Below are 12,990 nucleotides of genomic sequence, written 5' to 3' on the forward strand. Positions count from 1 at the left end.
TAACGATGTAGTTGTCAGATATATTACGCTTCAGTGGCAACGCCATAAAAAATTATTCCTGTACGTATAACGACCGGCGATATTACAACGCCCGGAAATACACGCACACACGTCCCACGATCCGTGGGACTCCGCCGAAGTACACAATTCCGGCTATACGCGCAATTCCTTATAACGGTGTCGGAATGGCGCTATATTATTATTAGAGTCCCTTAAGTCTAAGAGCCTTAAATCTGCGATAAGTTATGGGCACCCCTTTGCCCTCTCCACCACGCGGGGAACCTGCCAGCCAGCCACCTCCACCCGCGCCACGTTCCACACCTTATACCATTTCCCTGTAATATCTTAGTCTACGACGGCGCCTCTTCGGCCTTTATCTCGCATACATTACACACCCCCGAGAGCGGACCAGGAGGCGGCTAGGAAACGACCGAGGGGTGGGGAAAAGCTGCAGCCTCGAAGGGGGCGGAAGGATAATTGAAAATAACTGCTGCCTGCGAGAAGCCGGCGCCTAATCCCTTCTATTCTAACTAAGATAAACCTGCGGGATCATCTTGCGATTTTCCGCCGTGTTGTATTTGAATGCAAAACTCCCAGGCAAATCTGACAAAGTGCATTTGAGATAACGGCGAACCGTGAATGTAATTCGTTCTTGTTTTTAGCAGTTTTACATCTGTCCCCTATTATCTACATAATTGCCACCTTAATATTATTAATAGATATATATCGTTACTAGAATCATTATTATTAATTATATTAATAATTATGCGCGCAACAATATTTTCGAATTAAACTGGAAGAGGTTTTATTTCTTTTTGGTGCAAATAAAATTGTTGAAGTTATTTCGCGACGAACGCAAAATGCAACGAACTTCTTAATTCACATTGATACGTTATAACGATGTGTAAGCTTGCCACAAGTGAAGACGGGAGGAGAAAGTTAGAAGAAAGTTCAAGGGATTTGCAAATCCCAGCCGTGTAATTACCATAAGATGAATGAGCGTTTTAATTTGCATCTATAACTTAAACCGCCCGCCCGTCGATAAATAAAGGAGGCCAGAAATTCTTGTCCATTCGCGGAGATTTATCGCGATCCGACAAATTAACGGTATTTCATTTAACTTCGTTGATCGATGTCTTCATTAAAATTAGAACGCTCTTATGTGTAATGGGAAGTGAAAAATGTGAAGTTTCTCGTCTCGTCACAAAATTGTTTAACGCCGTCATTCTATATCTCTGCGTTATTTCAACACTTTGTAAGTAATTTCGCTTAACACAAAAGCGGACTTTGCTCTGAGTAAGATTGACTGGAATCTCGTTAAATTCTTTGCTCGGTGATGGGCCAAGCTGCGTTTTATCTGGAGGAAGAACTTGAAGTCCTGCCCCGGAACGGGGTTTATAGGTAGAGATGAATCAAAGTTTTTAAGTCTCCCTGAACTGGCGAGACTTCGCGTAATTCAAGCCTCGCTGCGCCGTACTTCCCGAACATCCTGTTACAACATCAAGAAATCAACCGTAATATAATCAGAAATAACAAACGCCTTCGCGGCGCATCAAAATCTCCGGATAATATCTCTACCGAATACGAGAATATTGATTTCTTTCAATAAATTTTTATTAATCTTGTTCAAGAAAATTAATTAAAAACTTATTTCTTTTTTTCTTTTTAAAGTAAAGCAGCATACTTAAAATATAAATAAGAATTGTGAAAAATTCAGTGCAACAAATGCGTCGAGCAAATTAATTAAAATGCTATCTTTAGCAACTTAAAATTATTAAACAGTAATAAGCGTTATATATCCACAAAAATTACAGTCAAGTAAATCGTTCGAAATGACTAAACGATGGAATTATCCGCGAACTTATCGCGATCGCCGAGCAAAATGCTAAGAGGCATTTATCTCAGGCGCCCATCGTCATCGTTTCTCGTAATACAGCTCGCGGGCCTGTTGACGGGAGCTTATCACGTTTCTTTTCCGCCGCGGCTATAAAGAAGGCACCTTCTGTCAAACATTGCGAGTGTGAAGATCGCCGGGCGCGGCGTAACACGCGCCGCAACGGCGAGAAAATGTCCATTAAGGCGTATAGAAGTTAAAGATTACATTCGTAACATTTTGCCGGTCTCGTCGCGGCGCGGCATGGCACGGGGGTTGAGATGGGGGGGAGGACAGCACGGCCGCTTATCGCGGCAATAAAAGGCATCGCGCAAGATTGGCATGTTGCCCGTCGTACGGCATCGCCGTTCTCTCTGCTCTCTTTAGGCGCGCGACGCGGATGTCGGCCTGTACGTTTCCAGATAGCGCGGAGCACCGCGCTCGTGAACGTGAAATATACTCATCCACGTCGAGCAACCATCGACGCCGCCGTGCCGGCAATGAGATACTCATCAGGCGTATGCTGAAGATGGACGTCGCAGATGTGTAATAATACACCCGATATGTACAATCTTCTGCTATTTAATTACGAAATAATTATCAATTTTGTTGCTAAAAACTTTTGGAGTTATCTGCAAAGCGCGATTGTTATAATTAACTCATTTTTCCCTATATAGATAAGCACAATAATGAAGATTCCCATTTATCGTCACCGCGGCATAATCCACGCTTGCGACGGATATAAAAAAAACTCTTTATTGAATATAAGTGATGAAGTAAGCATTGCGCGAGAAACTGAACGCGAGTATGGTTAATCCTGTTGCAACTTCGCGAATTGTCTATTCTTAATCGAGCACGAATTTCCTCCCTCATCCACGACCACGCTTCCTTCCCTCGCGATCTTTAGTCGTTGACGGGAACAACCCCGTGTATTAGATGAGTGAATCACAATCCACGTACTTATCGACAAACTTAGCAGTGAATTCGAATGCGGGTCCGTACTGAGGGCGAGGAATCGTACCTCTGCGAGAGGCAATACGAATGAGGGAAGACATCAACGTGTCGAAGGGAGAGAAAGAGAATAGAAAGGGATAGAAAAAATTTATTGTATTTTGTGAAAGTATTTCTTGCATATTTAAAAGACATTAAGCAATTTACATTTTGGTGAATAAATATAAACTATTAAATAGACATAAGGATAAATAACGATGCATATTTAAAAGTTTTAATTGGTTGACATATTCTTGATGTTCTCAAGTATATAAGTAAATGTAACACACCTTGAAAATATGAACTACTCCAGATTTAATAACATTAATTAAGAGAGATGTCCACGAGATAACAGAACGTTACAAAAATTATTTCTATAATATTTAACAATGACATAAATGTTGATTAAATTAATCTTTCTACATTAGTTACAGAGATATTTATTCGTTCATACATAAGAGTGATACAAAAGTATGGATATTAAGAACAAAAGTAAAGTAGGCAAGCAACAATAAATGATAGAGGAAGGAAAGAGAGGCAGGAGGGGGGGGGGCAACACAGGACGGTGGAACCGGGAGGCGATTAGACAATGCGACGGAAACACTGAGGATGCTGAGGTCTGGTGAGGACGAGTCCTTCTCTCGCCGAGGTTTGGGAGCGCCGACAGATGTGCGAGCGAGCGCACCGTATACACACATATACACGTAGACCCAACCCGTTGTACGCGGCCCGTGCATCTCATCCTCAGGGGGTGCCGTGCCTCAATGTCCCTGATCTTGTTAAGGACGCAGTGAACCACAAATAGCCGACATCCATTCAAATATCAGCGAGAAATCCAGCTACTTAAGCTACTTCCACACCGCGCACAGCCGTCAACCAACAACCCGCTTAAACGACAACTCGATAAATGTCTGTGCCGTGGGATCGCGCTGATTTTCCGCGTAAAACGCGCGCGTAGTCGTGTTTAATAGGAGTCGAGCACGTAACGCGCGGTATTTCGTCGCTAATTACTCGAAATCACCAGCTTTATATATGAAACTACTTTTGAATAAGTTAGCGTTTAATCATGCTTATCAAGTCTAAGTACGCGGCGCCATAAAGGTCTGACTACTTACAGGCGCCGAATCTGAATCGCAACGTAGACTACTACTTTCAGCAGAATCATATCGCGCAATAAATATCACGTAAGAGCAACGGACTGTTCTTGATCAATCCTTCGCGGTATCACGTTGAGATAGGCGGGCAGATAACGAGATAACAATTTATAAATTGCTGTAGTAAAATTGTATTTTTTTTAAATATATATAAATAGGTAATAATTAGTAACAGTAACACGAGATAAAAATAAAATATTAATTATTTCCACACACTTTTAGAAATTGCACGGAACACCAAGAATATACTTACAATTAGTCAAAATGCTTTAAACAATGGTTGAACGATTTTCGAACTTTGATTTGCCTCGATGCGCTATTAGAGATGAAAGTTTATTGTGACCGCGGCTTTATTTCTCCGCAAAACACACGTAGGTGTTCTTCAATGCGGAAAAAACCGCGGGATTTGATTTAGGGACACGCCAAAGCAATTACGAGTGCACGTTTCAGGAGGCGTCTTCTCGCGCGCGCGACCCCTTACGAAGCATAAAAGGTGGCGGAGAGGGCTCTCGCATAGGAGGGGTGGAGTTTGGCTTTGTGCGGGATCGCGGCGGCGTTGAAGCCGACAAAAGATAAGCCGTTATTTATAACCCGGCTTAAGGACTGCCGCGAAAGGCGGGAGACGAGTTTAGGGAAAATAAAATCACTTGGAAATCGCGAATCCCCGTGCGCACGATGCTCTCCACATGTCCTCGTCCACCTGTGTCGCAGAATAGAACAATACGCGAAAGGATATTTTGTGGGAATTATTCTCGTAATACGCACAAAGTGCAAATAAACACGTACAGCATATTTTAAGTTTTACCGATAATAAACTTCTCTCTAATTGTACGTTAAAAAGATATCACGTTATTTTAATTAAACCTAAAGACACGTAATTGCTAAAAAATTAGAAAATGATTTAAGTTTAGTTATTATTCATTCACTGTCAAACTTATAACATTCCTAAAATAGGAATATTAATTTAAAATTTTTAATGTATATGCAAATTACACACGTAAATCTTAATACATGTCTTTTCGATTTTAATTAGTATGACTTGCCAATAATACATTTTTTTTTCAACTCATATCTGAAAACTTTAAATCAAATCCATTTCTCCGTGTTTCTCCAAACCCTTCTATCGTTCGCCGCTTCCAGCGACTTCGCTGCCAGCAAGCCATATTCCGGTCATCGACGCGGCCATCGATACCCACCACCCCCTGTATACGTGTCGCGGACGGGTGTGTACCCGCGAAAGCAACAAAGTTCATTCCGTCGCTCTCGCTTCTTCCCTAAAAACGCGCCCCACCATGCAGCCATCCGCTCCTCACCCACTCAACCCCCTTTTCGTTCGCTTCGGAGCCACCGGAGCGTAGTCCGAAGATCCGAGCGCAGACGGCGGAGATACCTAAAGATCCGTCTTCGACGTTACGCCGCTGCCGGTGGTTGGGGGTGGCGGACAGGGGCGTCGCCAGAGAGCGGGACGCCGCCGCCGCCGCCGCCGCCGGTGGCGGGGGTGGCGGAGACGCGGGGGACCGTGTGGGGGGTCGAAGCTTCGAGTCTGCCAGAGCCGGTGCCAGCCTCCCTCCCTCATCCGCCTGTAGGTGGGTGGGCCGGGTGGTGTGGCACCGGCTCCTCGAACTGATCAATACCTGAAACACCGCGAGGTATCGTCCCGCTATTTCCGGTGTCCCAGCGCGGCCGGAAATGAAGGCGTTAAAAATATACTCCAGATAGCGCGCGCCGGTATTATATCCTCTCCGGTACAGGTGCCCTCAATAGTGACGGAGGGACCGATCTGCCGGCGAGACGTTTCGCGACGGAGGAACGTTGACCGGGATGAGTTGTACTGCCACAGCTCGGAGCGACGGGGGTGGAAGAAAGCTCGTGTAAGTAAACGACTTTAACCATTTTATCGGGTGTGACGATTAGAGGGAAAACAGATAGCTGTCATCTTCTGGTCTTCACAAAACAAAATGATAATTATTCAGTACTTTGTGGAAAACGAATCTTTTTTTGACAAGAATTGAAGCTCGTGAAGCAAGCTTTTGCCATGTAAAAGAACGTTATTTGACTCTGTCGAATTTTTCTCTCTAATTTCTGTTTCTTTGTTTGATCCTTTTTAATACATTTGTATTTCACATCATGTTTTTTTAATTATCTTGATATAACTATAAGCCGCGCAACTTGGTACAAAACTGTAGTCACTACTTAGTTGTTACTCGCAGTTATCTTATTTATTTTGCCGATTACGAGCTTGCGATCAATCCAGATGATCGTTATTGGCGCGTACTGTACATTCGCGCGGGCGACGGCTCTTTAACTGCGAAGGCCTGGCCTGATCGACTTTTAATTATAGCTATCTGCTACCTGGTTTGCTGGTGTACGGTGCGCAAGGGTGAGCGCGAGGAATCGTCGCGCCGAGATGATCGATCCCGAAGCCATTCTCGCGGCTGGAATTTTCATTTCGCGGCGGTTTCAGCATCTAACACGAATTCGATATTGCGTGAATATTCACAACCGCTATCGCGAACCCAATTGTATAGATTAAAGAGCGAGGTATACAGTCAAAGGAGAGCCCGGCATTCTGTTATGAAATACGTAATTACGGGAAATCGATATACGGGGAATCGATTTTCAATTATTGTATTTATATATGGCTGTTAGACAATTCAATTATCATTAGGCCGTGACTATGCGTTAACAATTTATTTGTCATTTAATTGTGTTTAAGCATCGGATAATTAAGCAGTCATTATATTTCGTGATAACTGCATTACCTTTCTGACGAATAAGCAACAAATTGCCAGAAAGCTTGATCCTCCAAATTCCGATCTCGCAACGAACCTAATTTTACGAATAAAGCAAATTATATCACCCTCTTGCTAAAACGCGACATTTATTTTTCACGGCCCTATAAAATCGCGCGTAAAGGAAGCTTGCTCGCGAAAAATTTGCGGATATCTGTTGAGCCGAAGGGCGTGACCGCGAGTGCGACGGTGAAACTCCGGATTTGCGAAATCACGGCGAAGGGGTTGGTTTAGTATCAACAGGTAGAGCACGTCCTCTTCCCTACCGGATAAGCCCAGGGCTAAGCGCCGGCGCTGGCTAAACCTCTCGCACCCTCCCGAGGGTGTGACCTGCCCTCGCCATTGGCCCGACCGGACGTGTGAAAAAGAGAACGAGTCTGTCCTGCGCGGATAAGGTCTTTTTAAATCCCTCTCTCTGAGGGGTGGAGCCTTCGGCCGAGCTTTCTCACCGCGATCCGTGCGAATAATTACGAATTACTTGCTTTCTCTGCACGGATGCACGACCAAATCATTTAGATGGTTTAATTTTAATTAATTTGTGTCATTGATTAATATTTATAACTCCTTTAGACCTATTTCTATTACATAGACACATCGAAACAAGTGCTCCACATTAAGAGTCTTCATTAATCTTTTTTACTGAGCAATTTATCCAACTGGTCTCTTATTACTGCAGTAAAGATCTCATTCGAGTCTTATCAATTTCAGATTATTAAAAATGTCGTTCTTTCTCGCGACTTTTTTTAATATGATGAATTTAACCTATGCAATTGAAGATTTCAATTAAGATTGTCTTTTTCCTTTGCATTTAAATAGTTTGACGATTACAGATATATTATATTATAGCTTCTTATTACGAAGATCAATTCGCGAAAGTGTCACAGACGATTCATATTGTATCTGATAATCACACGATATATACACGGAGAGATAGTACATAAATATAACGAATTTATTTGATCTAACTACTTTCCTGCATTGGACGCCGCGTCGGAGAGAAGAAGTCGCAGATACGATTCTGTCGGATAAAAAAAGAAACGATGAAGAAAGACCGTAATGCGGCGACAGCGTCGTCGAGGGGAGGTAGAGGAAAATATCCGCATGGGTCAGCCGAGAGGAGCTTAGACCGCGGAGATGCCCGCTTCAATATCGGCTTTCGGGATACTTGAGATATTTATCTAATGTCTTACATTTTCCGCGGCGCTGCTCATTCAGATTTCCATTCATGTCTCTCCTTCGCGAAAAACCTGTTTCTCCGCGGATCTTCGACGGAGCGCTCGCTTCGACCTACGTCGGAGCTCGTTAAAATATCCGCGTCTCAATAATTTAGCGATGCTAATACCAATATTGAAAAATTGATGATATTAAAGCTTGAAAGTTACGGACGCGCGTAAAAATTCAGTTTACATAACGTCTTAATAATCAACGAGTATAATAATTGTACATTAAGCATGACATATGATTAATATTAAACCGCCATTGAGAAATTATTGATTGAACAATAAATTCATATAAAACGTGAGTGTAAAGTGATAAATGAAGCGTCTCTCAACTCGACAAGATCGGCTCGTTGTCGGCACGAACAAAATAGACCGATGTCTCGGATGCCACGCATCCTGCTGCGTTTCTACACGCACAACCATCACGTAATTGCAGGTGCATTCACCACTCTATCTTTGTTCGATTCTCTCTCATTTTTTTCCCCATTTCTTTTGCACGAGGAATAACGCGCTCGACACCTCGACACGGCGGTCTGGTTATCTTACGGAGATATCGTGCGACGTATACCCTGGCGTTACTTATCAAAGATAACTACTAGCTCAGTGCTCTTAGCACGGTTCGGAGAACCGGTGCGCTCGGTCATCGATTCACGAGCGAGAGGATTTTCGGGCTGAGCGACTTTCTGTCCCCTCGCAGTTTTCCGCCGTAAGTACGTTGACGAACATTTCGACCGTTGACAATGCGCGATCGGGCGCCCGCAAATATCGTCCCGATAACGGGGGCAAATTGAATCGCGCGAGAATGTGGACTGCGCGCAATTATTCGACCCGATTCGCCTCGGTGATGTGAAAGAAACATGGAGGAACGATCGATGAGACATCGCGGCGTGTTTCTTCCGTCGCTGATCACGTGGCTGACAATTCTGTCAATCGCGAGGTGTCAGAGCATTTGTCCTACTAGGTGCCTGTGCCATCTCACCGAAATACCTAGGACTGTCGAGTGTTCGAAGCAAGGGTTACAGACATTTCCTGAAAATATTAGTGATGTGGTGAGTACATCTGCGATGACTAATGACCCCCTTTCTTACCGGTTTCTTTTTATACATCTCATTATAATTAAATATAAGATAACAATTGACTTATTGGATGTTATCGCGTCCTCGTAAAATAAAATAAAATAGTAGTTTAATCGATAACGGAAAAAATATACTTGAAAATTATGAAGAAGATATGCTCTCCAGATGATTAATCATTTCCATAGTGCACTCTGAATTTTGACAAATATATTCTTCTAGATTATCATCAAATTCGTAATAAATCGTTTAATTACTGACTTAACTTATTTCTTCTGCGGTAGGTCGAGCACCTGGATCTGTCAAGCAATCTTTTAAGTGAGATCACCGATGAAATTAACCGGCTGACCGAGCTGCAGTACCTGAATCTGGCCAAGAATCAGCTCACTTCCCTGCCGAATAATCTCGAAGAATTAAAAAACCTTCGTAGACTAGATCTATCGGACAACGTTATCATAAATACGGCAGATATTGCTTCCATTAGCCAATTACCGTCCCTGGCAGTTCTATACATCTCAAGGAATCTATTACCTGACTTGAAAGGGCTAACCAGCGAAGTGCTTCAGGCACTGGATGCCGGCTATTGCCGTATGTATCACGATAGTCACAAGTATAAAATATTTATTACAGGGATTTATAAAGCATTCTTCAAAGACAACTTTTACGGATATCTAAAACGCCAAATTTATTTACAAAATACATTAATGTTGTAATAACAATTAATATGAAAAAGGACCGTCATTCATCCGCATATTCTAATTTAGCAATATTGTTTAACACGTAAATTTAATGATACGAAAATTTATCTATTTTTTTCCGCAGAAATATATGTACAGAATTCTAAGAATTGATTAACATATACGTATGCATTAGACTAACAAAAGCTTTATGTGTTTCAGATATAAAAGAACTTGGCAACGAGTCCTTGAATGGACTGTCGGCGCTGACTACTCTGAGTCTCGCGGGAAATCCGCTGAAGAACATTCAAACGCCCGTCAGCAAGACGCTGCGATGGTTAGACATGTCTGATTGCGTACTAAATTATCTCTATCCAGACACTTTGAGCGGATTTCCAGAACTGGAAGAGCTACGACTGGTCAATAATCCTACGTTGGTGTACAGTACACGGTAATGAAACTTTATTCGATTGTAATTTTAGTTTGTACCGAAAGTCATCGAAGAAGTCGCGTAATCTAGCTTTTATTAAGCAAGAACCCTTAATAAGAATTTTACGAATAACGAAATGTATTGCTCGTTTGCAGGCATTCGACCCTACAGCACTTAAACCTAAAGAAACTCGATGTATCGAAATGTAACCTCGACCGACCCGGTCTTCACGGTCTCCCGTCGTTGACGCAGGCTCGCCTCTCTCGCAACACAATTCGTATACTGCCAGATCGTATTTTTGCCAGAAACAAGCAACTGACGCACCTATACCTGAACGCGAACAGCTTGGAACGACTGAACGACAGTACGCTCGAAGGTCTGGTGAAACTTCAGGTGCTGGATCTGTCCGCGAACGGTCTCGAGGAGGTTCACACGTTGGCGTTCCGGGATAACATCGATCTCAGGCTCCTGAATCTTTCCTACAACTCTCTACACCGATTCCCGGATCTGTCGTCCCTCGCCACGACGCTGGACCTGTCCTACAATCTGATCAGCCGCCTCAGGGCGGACTCTCTGGAGGAGATGCCCAGAATCAGAAGCCTGAACTTGAAGGATAATCATCTACTGTCCTTGCCGCGCGGCTTAAATTCGAGGACGTTGAAAATACTAGATGTGCAGAGGAACAGGCTCGTCGAGCTACACAACGACAGCTTTGCTAAATTACCGTCGTTGCAAAAGATCGACTTGTCAGGTATTAATCATCCCTCGAGTTATTTCTGAGAAAACAATATAAAAAGGATATATCTGATTTCTATGGAAGTTGATTATCAACAATACGATAAGCCGTTAAAGAAACAGAATTTTCTAATTAAAAATCCAAATAACTGTTCAAATACCGATAAAATAATAATTTTGAAATTTACTTTTTCCCGTAATTATCACTTTCGTTTTATTTTCTATAGACCTTGATAGAACCTTTGCCTGCGTTTTAATTAATTAATTACCTTGTAGGAAATCGTTTGACTGAGGCGATAGATCCCGACATATTTCGAAACAGTCTAGACTTGGCCGTAGTCAATTTAGACGATAATCCATGGAGATGCGACTGTACGCAGCTCTACTCCACCTACGAGTACTTAACCGTTCCTCCCCCGAAAACTGTGGGCTCGACCTTGATCTGCCAGAGCCCGGCGAACGTTTCCGGCTATTCCTGGGAGGCCGCGTGTTTCGACGAATGGAACATTCACGTGTATTACAACAAAGACAGAACTTGGGGGGTGGTGATGATCAGCTTGCTCATCCTGGTCGTCCTATGTGGTAGCGTGGTGTCGATTAAGCACACTCTGAAGATAAAGAGAAGAATCTTCGAGCAGAGGCAGCAGATGGAATTAGCAGAAGAGAGAGAGAGATTTCGACTTTTGCAAAGAAGGTGAGGGCGCTTTTTTAAATTATTAATTATTAAATTTTCTGTATACATGTGCAAAATGTGTCTGAAAATATTTCATTGTGCGGCGCTTGAGTAAAATCGATAGGCATGTTGTCAGTGAACGTTCAATGATATGATTATTTAAACAGGATTGACGTTTGTAATTTAATACCCGCGTTGCTTTTACAATATTTTTCAACGTACATAAAATTAATAATTAATAAAATGTATGCTAGAGAAGATGCAAGCACCTACCTGCAACAGATAAGACAGATATCTGTCCAGAACTACAGATTTACATTACAATTTCGCAAGCTGGTACATTATTCATTTCTTTAAAGTATCAGAGAGTGCGTTACCGACGTAGTCGTGTTTTTAGCAGTAACTTTTAGCAGAAACTTTTAAATAAATATCATAAGAATTTTTTAATTATCTTCCAACCTCTAAATTGCGCTACAAATAATACATCGTTTCTAGCTGCACAAAGCGCGATGAAATAAAATAAAGACTTTAATTTGACCGTATTTACAGGAATCGACGTTTAGAGCAAGAAATAAACGAACTCGAGATTCCAGAGGAGACCAGAATTAATCCTTTAGAATTAGTCGGCCCGCCCAGCTACGAGGAAGCGGTCCAGATGCCGAGAATGGCTCGTTCTATGGACGCTTTGAACGAGATCTCCATCGAAAATGGCACTTTGCGCGCCATGAGTTCCGTGGATAATCTACGGACGAAGAAGAGACGAACGAGGAGACCTCGGAAACGGACACAGAGCGAGGACGATCTGCTGAGACGAGAGGAACGCCGGCAGGAACGGATCAGAAGGGAGAGGAATAATTCCAGCGGCAACATATGCGACACGGATCAACCGCATAACGCGAATCCCAGGAATCCCAAGACATCCTCGGCGCGCAGAGCCGGGAGGCACGGCGCCGTGGACGAGGCGATCGAGTCCAGCAGTAGCAAGGACAGGCCGAGGCCGCAGACTCCCACCTCGATGAGGAAGCGAAAGAGAAGACAGGTGTTCAGAGACGAGTATGTCACCGACGACGAAAATTCCGACGTCCAGGTGATGAGTTATTCCAACCGATCCATCGTCATCAAGGAGCTCAAACGCGAGCCCAGGGGTGGCTATAGAGAATCATTCGTGGAACGCGAATCTTAAAACTGTTTCAATTGTAAATTTATACCAAAGCGTATAATAAATCTTTTTTTAGTACTTTAATAAAAATTTAATAAAAATATGGAAAACGAGAGGAGCGTAGATTTTTAGCATTCTCATCGCACTTATTGCGCAAAACGTGGTTCTTTAATTTCTAAATTGACTTTGCTAACACGAAAGTCCGTTTCCGAGT

General features: G+C 42.9%; 1 protein-coding gene across 1 annotated transcript; it reads left to right on the forward strand.

Annotated features, from left to right (window-relative positions):
- Positions 1 to 8,162: 8,162 nt before the first annotated feature.
- On the forward strand, positions 8,163 to 12,889 carry LOC139812655 (uncharacterized). The gene is made up of 6 exons (XM_071777654.1): positions 8,163 to 9,078; positions 9,387 to 9,690; positions 10,002 to 10,230; positions 10,365 to 10,960; positions 11,221 to 11,638; positions 12,167 to 12,889. Exons 1-6 carry the CDS (start codon positions 8,887 to 8,889, stop codon positions 12,798 to 12,800), a joined length of 2,373 nt encoding a protein of 790 aa, XP_071633755.1. The 5' UTR covers positions 8,163 to 8,886; the 3' UTR covers positions 12,801 to 12,889.
- Positions 12,890 to 12,990: the final 101 nt, after the last annotated feature.

This window comes from Temnothorax longispinosus, chromosome 5 (genome assembly GCF_030848805.1).
Source record: "Temnothorax longispinosus isolate EJ_2023e chromosome 5, Tlon_JGU_v1, whole genome shotgun sequence".
Taxonomy (NCBI): Eukaryota; Metazoa; Arthropoda; class Insecta; order Hymenoptera; family Formicidae; genus Temnothorax; species Temnothorax longispinosus.